The sequence below is a fragment of the Emydura macquarii genome, unplaced genomic scaffold (genome assembly GCF_026122565.2).
Source record: "Emydura macquarii macquarii isolate MOO-44397 ecotype Brisbane River unplaced genomic scaffold, CSIRO-AGI_Emac_v2 contig_1253, whole genome shotgun sequence".
Lineage (NCBI taxonomy): Eukaryota > Metazoa > Chordata > Testudines > Chelidae > Emydura > Emydura macquarii.
The window spans coordinates 45,270,401-45,285,861 of NW_027131390.1; the positions used below are offsets into that span (position 1 = coordinate 45,270,401).

A 15,461-nucleotide genomic window follows, 5' to 3' on the forward strand; every position below is an offset into this window, starting at 1 on the left:
TGGGATTAATAAATGTGACACTGTTGTTATAAAATGCATAATTCAAATAACGAAAAACTTCCCAGAATACAAATGTAGCGTGCTCTGAGCCAACCCAGTTCTGTCATGGGAAAGGGACTGAAGTAGAGGAATATTGCCATAGAATACAAGTCTAAATAGGAAAATGAAGTTAAGCACAAATTCTTGTGCTGATTTTCCTGCTAAGCAGTTTGTGGAGGGCATTCAGCAGAGACATAAGTCTTAAAGAAACTTTGTGGTTCACAAAAAAATCATTACTGACATCATAAATCACATCAATAGAGAATTTGGGGAGTTGAGATGTCACATCTTGGTTCATTGGTGATTCCAAGAATATATCTAAAGGATTTCAAAGAGGGAAAATATATTGTTTCAAAGGTTACCTAATTTTTTTCTTCTGAATGCTGCCTGCCCCATAACTCCCACCGCATCGTAGTTAGACTGCTGTGCTGAGTGTCCCTGCTATGTTCAGTTCAATGTTGGTTTTCTGCATTGCAGTTCACCACTTTTTTATTTAAAAAAGTGAAATGCACTGCTGCAGACTGAAATAATCTAAAACTAGCGTCCCGCCTCATCTCGTTAGAGCTGTAATCACACATAGGACATAATGAGACAAAGACTCAGAAGGATGGGACACAAGCAAGAAAATTAAGGCTGTCTACGCTGGATCTGAGGGAGTAATTTCCAGCTTGCATAGGTGTGTCTACGCTAGCATGCTAAAAATAGCACTGTAGGAATGGGATGGGCTAGCTGCGCCTAGTACATACCTAGGATATCAGACAGGATTGTACTTGTGAAGCCAAGACTACACTGCAAGCTGGAAATGTCAGCTCCAGTGTAGATCTATCCTAATAATTCAGGAAAAATACATTTAAGAAGAATTAATTTTTTTAGCATAAATGATATGTTCTGTAACTAATACTATTTCCTAGTTCGATAACTTACAAATAGGGAGAACGTCCAACTTATCTGGGATAGATGTAAAATGAGACAGTTGAGAGACACATTACAGTCATAGTTTGGACAAGGAGATGGACAAGCACTGGCATGGCCTCCCTTCCCCCTTTTAGGGTAAAATTAATTTCAGGTTTTATCTTTTATTTAAGGAGAAATCAAAAGAACTGGCTAGAAATTAATCTTCAGAGATTTAATTAGAAGACATCACAGGGTTTAATTGCAACTGGCCATAAATCATGATGGATATTCTCTGACTAATTTAGAGAAGGTCACCAAGAAAATTAGTTCAGCAATGTCAGTTTGTCATAGGAATGGACGTTTCAATACCTTTACTCACTGTGTGGCTCCTTGCACAGTTCCACCCTTTGTCTCTCTCCCCAAGAACTATAAGTGAGCGACCTTTCTATGACTTCAGAAATCAGGGCTGATGGACACTTATTTATTTCTCTGTGGGCCATAACTCTCTCCTTGCAACTTGAAATATTGCTTTTGACTTGGTATCAAGCCAAAAATTTTAGGTCCAGCTTTAGATACCATTTATGTTACTCTGGCATTGCTAGTGGGACTTAAAGCTGCCCTAAATGGACCTATGAGGATTCCCTGAACATGAGAGAATCCTGTGCTGGGGCAGAGTTGGCTTTGACAGCTTAGCATCTATGCCTCTCTCCCCACCCTTTGGTCTGCCCAGAGTAGGGGCTGTGTGGGAACACTCTGGAGCATGAGAACATGGCCAGAGCATTCTGTACTCCAGTGATTTCCCCCACCCAGTGTAATGGCTTCTAGGAGGCCAGTGTTGCTTTTACGTACCTTAGAGCAGCCCTGAGGCCACGCTAAGCTATGACAGGTAACAAACTGACCCCTGCCAGCTTCAGGATCAAAGGATTACAAAGATGGCTCAAAGTCATCATTGCCCCCCTACCCACCTCTCCACCTGGTGCACTTGAGGATTTGGTGCTTTAATGTTTTTTAAGATCACAAGAGAATGTTTTGATTTTTACAAAATTCTAAAATGTTACCAACCACTAATTATCCTCTTGGCTAAGATGATCTTTCAAAGTGTCTGTGGTTGAAGCGTGTGTCAGACTTAAGCAACCTTGGGAAGCCCAGCTGGTAGTGGTTGGGACAGTGCAATAATAATGAAAAGTTTCCATTACTGCCCACAGTACTCTATGCACTTTAATGAGTAGGTAATGAATAGAATACCAATAGCAGCTAATTTAGCCTTCTCTAGAGTGAGGCAAGGACTCTGGTAGCAATAAATGCTGCTTTTAGCAGTTTATAAAAACATGACACTTATAGCTTATATGAAAGACTCCTGTTTTTCTTGCTTGGATATGTACCATATTAATGGCCAGATGCACCGTTTGTTCTAGGTACTGAAAAACTCTTTAATTGTGGTCCTTTAGTGGATTTTTTCTGATATATTGCAACTTGCTTAGTGTTGGTGCATGTTTCCCAAAAACAATCGCAGAGACATTGGGCAATATGTGGGATTGTGTTTCTTCTCTGCATCATTAGCCCCATTCAGATCTTTCTATAGTGTTTTATTTTGGGGTTTTCCATCTGTGGATGTGAGGCTGCTTGGAATCTGAACGTTGCTGTTTGTGAAACAATAGGGGAGAAGGCTAAAGAAAATGAAGTTAGACTCTGTGAAATTCATTCCAAGGCAGAGAAACCAGTACAAAAGCTATGTGCTACTTAAACTCTATTTGAAGATTTACACTTGAGTGGTGTGTAGACTTTGATGCTCCTCTGCACAGAGATGAATTTTACCTATTGTGTATTCAACTATAGACATATAATGTCTCGTATTTTATTTTCTGGAAAATATTTTGGACACAACATAAAACACGAGACCGCTATGCCTTCAGGCGCCATTGTCTTGCCAATATTGCCTGCAGCTGCTTCAAAGGTAACTGTTGGCTGACATCTGACAGCTACTTGTGACAGTCTAGAATTCAGAATTTTCAAACTTGAGTACATAAAGCTAAGCGCTTGCCTCCAAAGATAGGCACTGACTTTAACACTTCAAATTGTGGGTACTGAGCAGCTCTGACAATCAGTCCTCTCTTTTGATTTGGGTGCCTAACTTTAGACACTCAGGTTTAAATTTTTTTTGTCCCAGAACCTTATTGAAATTGCAACTGTACTTCATTTCATTCTTGACTTGAATGATCAGAGTGATTAATGAACCTTGAAAGGTTTGCATATTTGGTGAGATTAAAACATATGAACACTTAGACGTTCCAAGTCAAGTATCTTTGAACTGGAAATCAGGCTGGAAACCACCTAGCCAAGATTTCAGGAAAAACCTTTTCCTATGTCTGGACTGTAAATAACATGAGAACAGCTTTCTGACTGGTACTTTGGTACTTCTCTTTCTGGCATGCAGCAAGTACAGGAATGACAAAGTAGTGGCATGCAAACATTTTTAAAAATGAAGAAAACAAACCCCACATTTCAAATCTTTTTTTTTTTTAAAGGTTGAATTTATTCTGACTTGAGTTTTGGTCAGCTGTTTCATTCAATCTATTTCATCCATCTTTACTCGGCAGCATTACTAACCAAACTACTGTATCTGGAGTGCACTATGGATTAAGTGTTCTTGTAATATTTAAGATGTACATTAGCTGGGATACATATAAAGTTTAAAAATGTATACATTACCAACATAATCAGAGAGTTTCACTGTCTTGGGCTTTATTAGTAATCCTTCTTCTACTAATTCCTTGTACAGCGAATCAATAGTCCTACAGACAAGATATATAATTTGTATTCTAGAGATCTGCAAACAAAAGTCCAATCCTTCAGTAACAAAACTAAATGGAAGCATTTACACATCCTTAGTTTTATAATATGCAATTTTTTATTGGGAGGTAAAAATGATTCTCTGTCACTATTTAATCGTTATTACCTTTTCTGTGCCATTTGTTATTTGCTTTCCTTCCCTGTTAGGTTATAGTCCTCTACTTTTACTTCCTTTTTATACCACATGATTTCTTATAGTGGTCATGACTACCTGTTTCCAGGTGATGCAAAATCACTGACTCCTGCAGTACTCCATTAATTAATTAATTAATTCATTCATTCATCTGTTACTGAGAATTTATTTTTAAATCCTAATAACCACACATAACATTATACATATTCACTTAACTTCTGCAATTAGTAATTCATTATTCTTCCTGAGATGTATTCTGTCTTTAGTAGACCAACATCCCCCCCTTTAAAAACCTAGTTCAGTATCCTCCCTGATGGGAGGCCAGAGCCAAATGCTGTAGAGGAAGATGGGGGAAAAAATATGCAGTGGACAATTACGGAATAAGCTGCTCACCAGGAAAGCTTCTTCCTATCTTCTGTCAATTAGTGGTTGGCTTTTTGCCTTAATAAATGAGGATTTATATCCTTTGCATTTTTTTTATCATATCTAAGATAAATGTGGATTTCTCACTGTGGATTTCTCATTAGCCACGTAACTGCCTAATTTTTTTTTGGTATCCTGCTAAACTCTTGGCCTCAGTGATACTTTGTGGCAATGAGAGCTACAGATTAATTAAAATTGCTTTAAGCAAATAATTCTTTGCACACTGTGTGAGTATATTGCTTTTCAGTTATATTGAAGGTTATCTTGTATTTTGAAGGTAAATAAGAATGCCTAACTTGATCTTCTCTAGATCTTTCATTATTTTGTATACCTTAACTTCATCTCCTCTCCAAGCTAAACAGTCCCAATCTGTTCAATGTCTCATAAGGAAGTCTTTCCATGCCTCTAATCATTTTGGTCACCAATCCTAACTTAGGCATTTCAGTACTAGTACAAGAATACAAATATTAATAGGTATCAGTTGGCCAATAAAATCAATATACCTTTAATTTCATGTCTCGTGTGTTTTCTAATAGACATTTTATTTGAAAAATTTTATGTCCACATAGTGCATAATTAATACATAAGCAGTAATAAGAAAATGTGAAATTTTATGTACCTACAACATTAACACTGCCACTCTGGTTCTTGGTTTCATAGCCGAATGTATAACTTGATTTTTATGGTAAGTGTATATCCCAATGTATAAAAGGTATAATATGGCCAAGATAGCACTCCTTTAAGAACCATAACTTCTGCATTTCCTGCCTTATTATTTTAACTGTGCAAACTTAATGATGCATGAACTGAGTCTCCTCTATAAAAAGTGTGACCTGTTCAGTCCCTTCTATTGACTGAGGCCCCTGTGTTCCTCTACCCTGTAAAAACACACAAGATAGACATGCGCTCCTCTTAGCTATTTCTGAAATCTTACCCCCCTCTCCCCACCCTCCTGAACAGCAAGCAGGAGCAAAGTGTGACATTTAAAGACCATTATAAGCTAGCTACTAAAAAGCCTATAATATAGTGTAACTATTTTATTTGAACTAATATGTAATTACATATTTTCTGAGTAAGCGAGGGCTGTTTGGTGTGGCACTCTAGCCCCTTCTAGAGGTGGGTAGATCAAATAGAGGTCAGTTATGCCTGCTATAGCCTTGGCTAAGAGAGATGGGTGTTTTTAATTCATGCAATAGAGCCTCATGTATTAAAATCTTGAGGTCCGAGGTTCAATTCCTACTGCTGCTGATCCACCCAGCAGTGTCGGCATTACAGCTGTCTAAGTGTATGCTTATATATGTGAGTGTATAAAGTAAGTATTTATTTATAATTATTTTAAAAGCACATGTGTGTTTAATTGATAGACCCTCAAGCTGCTTTATGGTATGAGAGATCATCTTCCATATACGTCCATGAAATATTTCTTCAACACTTATTAATTTGGCTTGAGAGGTATTACATTTGAAACAAAAATAAGACTTCATTATTCTTGATTGATTGTATTGCAGTGCTGCCCAGAGGTCCCAGTTGTGCTAAATCCTATACAAGTGAAGAGGATTGGATCACAATGCAAGGCACTTCTTTCCACCAAGTGCTGACCATACTTGTTTGTGCTGTGCTCTTGGGCCCTGCTGCCCTCGGAGCTCAATCTGTCCTTGTTTCACATTGCTACTAGATAAGCTGGGGCTAATTGTAATCAGCATAGGTTCCTGTATTACACAGGTGAAAAATGGGCAGATTATCAGCAGATGTATCATGAATGTTGAAAATGCAGGTGTCTAAACACGGAATTCGCTTGAACCCTTCAAGTAAAATAAACTTTGTTTTTGGAACTGAAATATTTAACAAATTGTAACAAATTGCCCTCAAGAACTCTTACTGATCATATGCAAAATAAGACTGATTTATGACTTGTACATTTTACATGAGAAACAAAGGCTGCTTTATTGCGGTATTTCACTAGGGCTAGCTATAGCCTCTCTTTTAAGGGACTTTTAAATTGGATGGAAAATCTGATAGACATCTGAGACTGCCAGCTGTTCCTGCACTTGCTGGTGAGGTGCAGAGGGGATAAAAGTAAAAGGGTCTTCATTAAAGTATTGGGCCCAAGATCCTGCAAACACTTACGTGCATGCTTAGCTTTATACACTGTGAGTAGTCCTATTGGTGTCAATGAAGTCTAGCTGTGGAAGTACGTATGTAAGTCTTTAAAAGATCAGGGCCTTGACTTGTACAAACTACTGAAAACAGTATAACTAGAGGAAAACACACAATGCAGGTCTTTATTGTACACCGTCAAAGCAGCATTTGTCTTGTAATGTATGGCACTACCAAGCTATCTGTCAAGGGGGGATGTAGCATTTATTGACCATGCAGAAATGATTTTTACTTTGAAATATTTCAGAGACTAAAATGGACATTTTGCAAATTCATATGGGATTTGTTTTATTTTCTAGGCTCCTATGGATATTTATGGCTGTTATAAAGAGACTTTATTTTTTGTAGGGTTCCTCATGAGTGTGAGGGTGCTGGCATTGGTAGGTTGAAATGTAAACCTACCAGTTCTGACACTGTCCTTTTTGTAATTCAACTAAACTAAAAGGGTTTGGCGGTGTGGCAATTATAAAGGTTATAGAATTTAGTCACGTTACTCTCAGTGTGAACAGGTGCATTCTTTTACCTGTCGGGAGTCAGATCTTTTTCCTTCTTTTTCTTCCTTCCACCCTTCTTCCCCTTTTTCTTTTTCTGAGAACCACAAATGTAGATAGTAATTAATGACATGAGTACCAAAGCTGTGTATTTGAGTGCTATTGGAACTGACATGAAGGCCAAAACTTGCTGATCCAACTTCACTCAACCTAAGTATTTCAGTATTTGTCTTTGTTCTTTCCACTATCGTTCTATGTACTTTTTTATGTGCCCCTCACAACTGTAGTAGCTGAGGAGTAGATTTGTATCCTTGCAGCACTCTGAGGGAGGGAAGTACTATTCCCATTTACAGATGGGGAACTGAGGCACAAGGGAGACTAAGAGACTTGCCTAAGGTCCCATAGGATGCCTGTGGCTTAGCCAGGTATTGAATCCAAATCTCCTGAGTCCCAGTCTAGTGCCCTAATCACTAGACTCTTTCCTACCTACTCTTTTTAATGCCTGAGGGAAGAAGCAGTATGAGGTCAGGTTAACTAGAGCGGGTCTTCTCGCTGGTATTTTCTCTACAGTAACCGAAGCACTATGAAAAGACTATAAAGCACTATGAAAAGACTATATATTGTGTAAATGGCTTCCTCATACATTGCAAAACCCCATGGGAAACCATGTGATTAGTCATGTTGAGGTCAATAGGATTACTCGACAAGTCAGGCATGGGCTTAAATGATTTTCTTCCTCAGCATTTGGGAAGAAGAGACTATATAGCCTCCTACTCATGCATTTATGTAATATTTTATTTAATTATTCACAACTCCTTATGCAGAGCTCCAGGGGTTGCACATTTAAAAAAAAAAAATCCATCAAGCTATATGGAAAATGCTATTGTTCCTGGAGCAAATCAGCAATTATTAGGAATGAATCAATTATAACTTTCCAAAGACCTGATCATACTTTAGACAGTCTACTGCTCAAATCACCTGTCATAATACAATGAAAATAATCTAGACAAACCCAGATCTATATAGATGAGAGAATTGGAGAAAACCAATATTTTGACTGGACCTGCATTTGAATAATACAAACATGTCTAAGTCTGCAGAATTATACCATACACTTCTTTATGTAAATAGGCCTAGCAGTGTGCGTTTTATAAAACAAGGAATATGTTTGTGTAATCTACAGAACATCTTCAGTGATGCCATCAGAAAAGCATGTATCACACTGTAGCAGCAATTTGGAGACTGGCAAGATACTGGCTCTAGCGGGTTATTGTCTGTGCTTTTCTAGCATTGTTTCTTTGTGTTTTCTAGGAAGTTGGAACACATTATAACATCACAGGGAATTATTGGGAAGAAAATATATTTTTTTTCTATATAAAGACACTGAACATATGCTGAATATATTGGCCAACCGGTAGTTTATTCAGGACATTTTCACCAGTAAACTAACTCAAGTTTTTTTTGTTTTTTTTTTTTTAAAGAAAGATTGTCATATGGAAAAAATGTGTTTTCCTAATTAACATCAGTGTTTCTGGGAAATTTGGCAAGCTCTGAGATCAGAGAAAATGTGAATTTCAGACAAAATATATCTTACCAGAAACTGCTTTTACTGTCTAGTAAATCCAAACAGGTTAATCAATTATGAAAACCTATTCAATTCAGCCATTAAATGTGTCCATCTTTCATCCCCTAGCCATTTCATAGGTGTCCTGTTTATTCATGGTTATTTTCCACTTTTACATATCCTTTACTGTATAATAAAACTGCATTTAGTTGTGGCTGATCAGTAATGGTGCTTCATCTCCATTACTAAATGGGCTGTGCACAAAGTCTTGTCTCCTTGTGTGATCATTAAACAGGTTTTGAGCAGTTCCAGTGGTGCTGTAAGCATACACAGAATCAGTTTGCAGCAGGATTCTAGAGCAAAAGGTGGAGCAGATCTTAATAGAGTGTCTTGTAGACACTTTCCCTCCAAGTCAAAATTGCACTGACCTTCATTTGCAATTGTATTACATACCTGTAGCAGCTATATCAATTGCTTATGTGGACAAGTAGCACGGAGACAATACTTCATGCATATTTGAGCTCTTTTAAATACGGTTCAGGGCGTGGAAAAGAGGGGAGCGTCCCCATGTAACCAGCTCTCTCTGAACCATTTGCAAGTGTTTCATGGACTGCAACTGGTCTCTAGATGGCAGGCAAAGAAGCATTTTCTTCTCCAGGAGGGCTCTGGCTGCATGCTCACCAGCATGTGTTTGTACCATATCCTATTACACTAACTCTCTGGGGACATTAGAGAATAAGGCAACTTTTAAAAATGATAAAAGCAGATTCTGCAACGAATCACAGCAACTAATTTATCTCCTCTACAGATTTAAAATGATACTGCAATGTGCTACTGCACATTTTTTGAAGCAGTGCAGGGAAATGTCTCCATAGCACTGTACCTAAGCCCTGAATATCCTAAGGCTATGTCTACGCTGCCTTGCAGTTTGGTTTACAGGATTGCGCACCAGAATGAGGTCACTCAGGCATGTGGACACTGCGGGTGCGAACTGAAAGGTTCCTAGTTCGTGTTCTGTAGTCCTGTTTTTGAAAGGAGGATTACATTAATGGAAACTAGGAACCTTTCAGTCGTGCTTACGATGATCATGCTGGGCAGTTATAGTGCAGCATTTTGGTTCCCCTTTGCTAGTCACACCCCTATAATCTGAACTGTGAGGCAGTGTAAAGAAGCCCTTCGACGACTCTCCAGTCTTTTCAGCGAATGCTACTGTGGCGTGCTGCTACCCACCAGTGTGCTAGATCAAGTGTGAAACCCTTTTATGTTTGAACTATGATACAAGTAAAACATGCACACACAATTGTTTGATGTATGCACACCTCCACCCTTTGAGTCATTTTCTTTCCTTGAAGTTTATAGTAGTTTCTGGCTCACTTTTCCCATTTGTTGAGCAATTAATTTGTGACAAATGTTTAAAAATAATGGTAAGTATTGACTAACAGTACCTAGATAACATAACATGTGAGGCATAAATGTCCATGAAATAAGAGAGCCAAATGAAGGCAAAGCCAGGGTTTGAGTGAGCAGCAGGATCATTATGTTGGTGTAGAGGGCCAGATTCTGATATTCTTACTCACATTGAATAGCACCTTCTTCCATGGTAGTCCTAAGGACAACTAGGCAATTTCTAAATCTTGCCAATTTTCCTTACGCAACATCTTTCTAAAATCCTGTCTTTCCTCTCTGCTCATGCAGCCAAAGCCCTCCTTACTTCAAGTCTGGACTACTGCAACTTTTTTTCTGGGTTTGACTGCAACCTTACACACCTCAAGTCTATTTAGAATGGATTTTCAATAAGTCACTTAGGTGATACTGAACATTTTAACTCTTGTTAAGGTCTTCAGGTTACTGGGGCAGCTAGATAGGGTGGGGTTATTATAACCCTAATAACGTTGATTCTTGCCTTTGCTCTACCAGCATTTCCAGCCTTCACCATCCACAAATCGGCTTCTTTCTAAAACATCACCATGGCTTCTCCCATGCTGCCCCCTGTGCATGGGGCAAATTCCCTGATAAAGTTACAACTGCCACTATCTTCCTTTAAATCCATCCTTAAAAGTCACCTCTACCAGGATGCTTACAAACCTAGCCTGCTGCTCATGGTCAGACAGGTGAAAAGGTGCAACTCTGCCTCTTTTCTGTCTCTTTCTTGCCACCTCTACAGCCATTTAAAAAAAAATCTTTGTCCATGTAACTACCAAGCTGGATCAATTCTTCACAAGATTCATTCACTTGAATATTGCAATCTCATCCCCTATCCTCAGCCTTTTTGTATCTCTAGATTATAAGACTTTCATGAGCTCAAGAGTGATCTCTCTTCCGCGTTTTGTTTAGCATCCAGCACAATGGGCCCCAAATCCTGATAAGAGCTTTTGGGTTCTGCTTTAGTATAAATATTAAGTGGCAATAAAATACTTTAATGGGACTGCTTGTGGAGTAAGGAATTGTTCAGCCTGAGTGAGAGTACCTGAGTCTGGCCCAGAATGGTAGGTGATTTGACTTGTTACCTGTCATGCCTAGCTGACTTATGTATTTGCATTGCAGCCTAATTGCTAATATTTCAAAATCCGAGCACTATAGGAATAATCTGCCTGCCCTTCAGCTGTGAGTAGCAGGTGAGTATTTAGGGTCCTTCTACAACTATTGGGCCAAATGCAACCCTGGTGTAACTCCACAAAGGGATAAAATGGCTTGTTATCTTCTGGGGGGAATAGAAGTGAAGATGATTTTTCTCTTTGGATGCTAAACGGTATTTATGGTCCTGAAGTCAAAGGCAAGTATCTGCTTGTCGGTAACCTGTATGAGCTAGAAGTGTTAAGAGTTTTCTTCCGGATTTTAATAGGATGTCTGCAAGAATCAAACTTATAAAATCAAAGGTCCTGTTTAAGGGCATCTTTGCTGTAATAAAAACTAAGTAAATAGGATATGCTTCCCAAAAGTTTTACAGTGAGGAAGTTTTACAGCCAGTTTCCTTACAGTGGACTTCCAAAGAGTCCAGTCTCATGGGTGCTTACACGTCAGTGCATTTAAAGTTGAGCTGCCTCAGAAAGAGGAATTCTGAAAAGGATGCATGTCAGGAATGTTTCCTCATGGACTGAGAAATTTTCTTTTTTCTCCTTCTTAGCATTTTGTTTTACCTCTGACCTCTTATTCTAATGTGCTATAAGAGAAGGGCACTGGTGCTTTCAACCTGCATAACAGTTCCTAGTGTCGCTGGTGCCAAAGAGGAATAGCACTAAGATCTGCAAGTCTGCTTTGAACAGTAGCTGCAAAGCAAATTAAAAAGTTCTTTCTAAAAGTTGCAGTAAGGATTCTCAAGAAATGTGGCTCACGAAAATGGAGCATGCCCCAACCAAAGAATATGAACCCTACTTTTCACTGTTCAACTTGACAGACAGTATACTCACTGATTGGACATGGACACAAGGGTGCCTCTCTATAGGAGTTGTTTTTGGGAATGCTCTTCGCAGGGCAGGTTAACCTTCTTGAATTTTTTTTTTTTTTTTACATCTGGCATCACTTAGTCTTCACTGGTACCATGAGAATCTATAAACATTCCCCAGTTCATATCGTCTGCTTTAGAGGCCCTGGCTCCTCCTAGGGAAAGCACTAGATGGGACCAGGGTCTGCCAACACTGGTCCTTGATCAAACAGAAGGGTTACTATTGAATAAATAAGTATTCTTCATCAGTGACTTAGCAAGCTGCTTCCTAACTGGTGCCAGTCTACATTATGCCCATTACTGAAATCCAAATGCTCAAAAAGGTATTCTGATGTCCATATGCATCTGTCCAGTGACTGAGTGTATAAACTGGAACACACGCTATTGTGAACACACGCTAGAACTGAAGTGTCTTAACTATCCTGTGTCCATGCAACTATCCATTTCAGGTGCACAGTAACTGTAACCGCACGTGCATTGATCTCATGCCTTCCTTCTCTTCAAAACGACTGACATTTGTTGAACTGGGCCCATATACTATTTATATATCAATTTTCAAAGATGCCTCAACTTAGCTTTATTAAATTACCCTAATAATTTTTTTGTCAGGTGCAAAGAGCATTCTAAAATTTCTAAAAGAATTAAGATCTAACTACAACTACTGCAAATGCAGGTATTGGCATGCAGGAACAATTGCAAAAGTGAAACTGACGCACAAAATGAGTTTGCTATTTGCCCTTAGAATCAGCATTTCAATTTAAAATGCTACATGTAAACGCTGAATGACTGTTGTACAAACATTATTTGGAATTCAAATCCTTGGATAAAATGTGCACATGCGATTTTGAAGTTCTCTACATGCTTTAATCCTGTGAAACTAGATGTAAACACTATAGGTCAGCACTCAAGTTGTGCTAGAACACTTCAGAATGCTGTTCTGGTACCTTTTCAGGAGCTGGAATGGTGATCTGGGCCAGGCAGCACCTTTCCCTCCCCAGCTGTAGCATGTCCTGCCATTGGGTGCCAGTGGCAGGCCCAGGCAAGGGGTGCTTGATGATGGGTCAGTGTGGAGAGAACTGGGGACACTACAGCCAAGAGCAGGCAAAGGACATATAGAGTGGAGTGGGAGATGTCAGGAGCTGGGTATCGGAGTGGTCCTGAGAGCGGGAGTTAGGCACCTCTAGGAAAGGTAGGGACAGGACAGGCTCCGCAGGGAATCTCTCCCCAGCTCCCTTCTGTTCCCTTGTTTAGCCTCCATTCCAGCATTTCTTCTTTTCAGGACTCCAGCACTGCTATATTTGCCATGTTTCAGTGAGTCAAATATACTAAAGTAATTTATGCTGCTAACTTATTTCCTTTTACCAAATAAATTTGGTTTAATTGCATTAAATTCTTCAATGGTGAGCAGAATACACTTAATACATTTACTAAAATGCACACCTTCCTGTGTGTCAGTCAGTTCAGATATCTGAACGATTAGACTGCGATTTTTTTTTTCTTGCCCCAAAATGTGACTAGTGATTTTGGGTGTATCGGTTTTTGTGTGTCCATTTGGAGACAACTTAAAGGGACCTGCTTTTTGGATGGAAAATCTACTAGCTCCCAATCCCATGCCTTAACTACAAGACTGTCATATTAATCTGAATCAAGGGGGTTCAGAATATATGGCCTGATTTTTCAAAAGTGTAGAGCACCCTCAACCCCCCTTGGCTTCAGATGGAGCTGTGGTTTCAGAGTACCCTTGAAAATCAGATCAATATTGTGGTGGTGGTTCCTCAGAATGGCTTGCCTGGTCCAAAAATAAATAAATAAATAAAATAAAATCACTGTAAAGGTTGATCAATACCGAAATTAAAAAAAAAACAAAAAACCCTACAACAAAATAACATGCCTAAGAAATTCACTTACATGTGAGGTGGTTTTGAACTCTTGCGACCTAAGATTCACCAAACACTTAGGGAGGGAGTTGTGCTGTTGACTTTAATGGGGGTAGGATTTCTCCCTCGGTATTTAGGGGTAGAGAAATGTGATTCACGCTGGCTTCCCATACCTTGCTGCACTCACCTTCTTTCCACCTTTTTTCCCTTTTTTCCGTTTTTTGTCCTTCTCTCTGTCCACTGCCAGTTTCAGATTCTTCAATTCCTGTCGCATCAGTTCATCAACCTATTCAGACAGGTGCACAGTTGAATTTTTGTCTTAGTTTTTCCATGCTGCAGCCATGCACCCTAAGTCACTTTACAGACAAATATTCAGCCAAATATTTCAGGAAAAGAACGGATAGTGGAGCTTTGAATGAGGCAAGGTCTAGGTGTCAGGGCCAGTTCTTACAACCATAGAGAAACCCATGCTGGCAAGACCCATTCTTATAAATGTCCTGATATTATTGTAAGCATACCTGCACTCTGATCTCCTCCTCCACTTCTTTCCGCTTCTCTTCTTTGATCAATTCTGGGTCATACTCCTGGGGGAAATTCCATTGCTCATCTCTGTTCTGCCAAACGTCTGTTATCCAAAAGCAAAGAAAAGGGGCAAAAAGTTACAGAAGACAATGGTTTTTTAGATGTTGTTGAAAAACATGGGATAGTTGAAATTATTAATTGTATGAAAGTAGCATATGTGAGAGACCTGAAGCAAGATCAGAGCACCATTGTGCTCGGCTCTGTGAAACTCCAGGTTAACCTTTGCCTTGTATTGTAGTTTCCTGTTGGATTTCAGGGGGATAGTAATGGATATTGAGATTGTCACTTGCAGGTTGCAAACCCTAATCCCTAGAGCATCACTGCTTTGTGGTTTGCATTTGCAAACTTAAGGAGTAATGTTCTAAAATGAATTAGACTATGTCGCTCTTCTTTGGAATCCCTCCGACTCCCTCTTGCTTATTGTATCGAGTTTTTAAACTGTAGACATGGGGAAGTCACAAAAATAGCCCCTACCTGAGGAGCATACAATCTAAAAGACTGACACAGAAAAGAAGAGACCTGAGGCACAGGTTAATTTAGAACATTAATGTCTCATCGTCCTCATTCTCTCTTGCCCAGTTATATTATATACAATAGAATGAGATGGAGAAGGCATTTGACTGATGTGGGATAGCATTTGTGCCTCATAGAAGAAGTGAGTTTTGGGAGTAATTTGAATGAAGATGAGGTGTGGGCCTGGGTCACTGGCTTGGGAGGCCATTCTGCAAATAAGGGACAGCACAGAGAAGAAGGTATGAAGATGGGAGTGTGAGATTTGGGGGGGGGGGAAGGGAAGTGAGGCTGGTGGAGCAAAGGGGGACAAGATAAACAGGATTCAGCATGTGTAGGTGGGGCAGAGCTGTGCAGAACTTTGAAGATGAGGGCAAGAAGTTTAAACTTTATATAGTTGGCAAAGGGAAGATAGTGGAGGGATTCCAGAAAAGTGTCACATAGTCCAGCTGATATTACATGTTGCATGGGCCAAACACCAGCAATAAGCCGACTATAT

General features: G+C 39.3%; 1 protein-coding gene across 1 annotated transcript in view; it reads right to left on the bottom strand.

Moving 5' to 3' along the window:
* IQCA1 (IQ motif containing with AAA domain 1) overlaps nucleotides 1-15,461 on the bottom strand; it is a 141,467-nt gene that overhangs the window by 30,338 nt on the left and 95,668 nt on the right. Inside the window, exons 10-13 of the mRNA XM_067548658.1 lie at nucleotides 14,389-14,495; nucleotides 14,058-14,156; nucleotides 7,020-7,084; nucleotides 3,643-3,725 (exon numbers count right to left, since the gene is read on the bottom strand). Of these exons, the coding sequence (XP_067404759.1) occupies nucleotides 3,643-3,725; nucleotides 7,020-7,084; nucleotides 14,058-14,156; nucleotides 14,389-14,495 (354 nt within the window). The remainder of the gene's footprint in view (nucleotides 1-3,642; nucleotides 3,726-7,019; nucleotides 7,085-14,057; nucleotides 14,157-14,388; nucleotides 14,496-15,461) is intronic.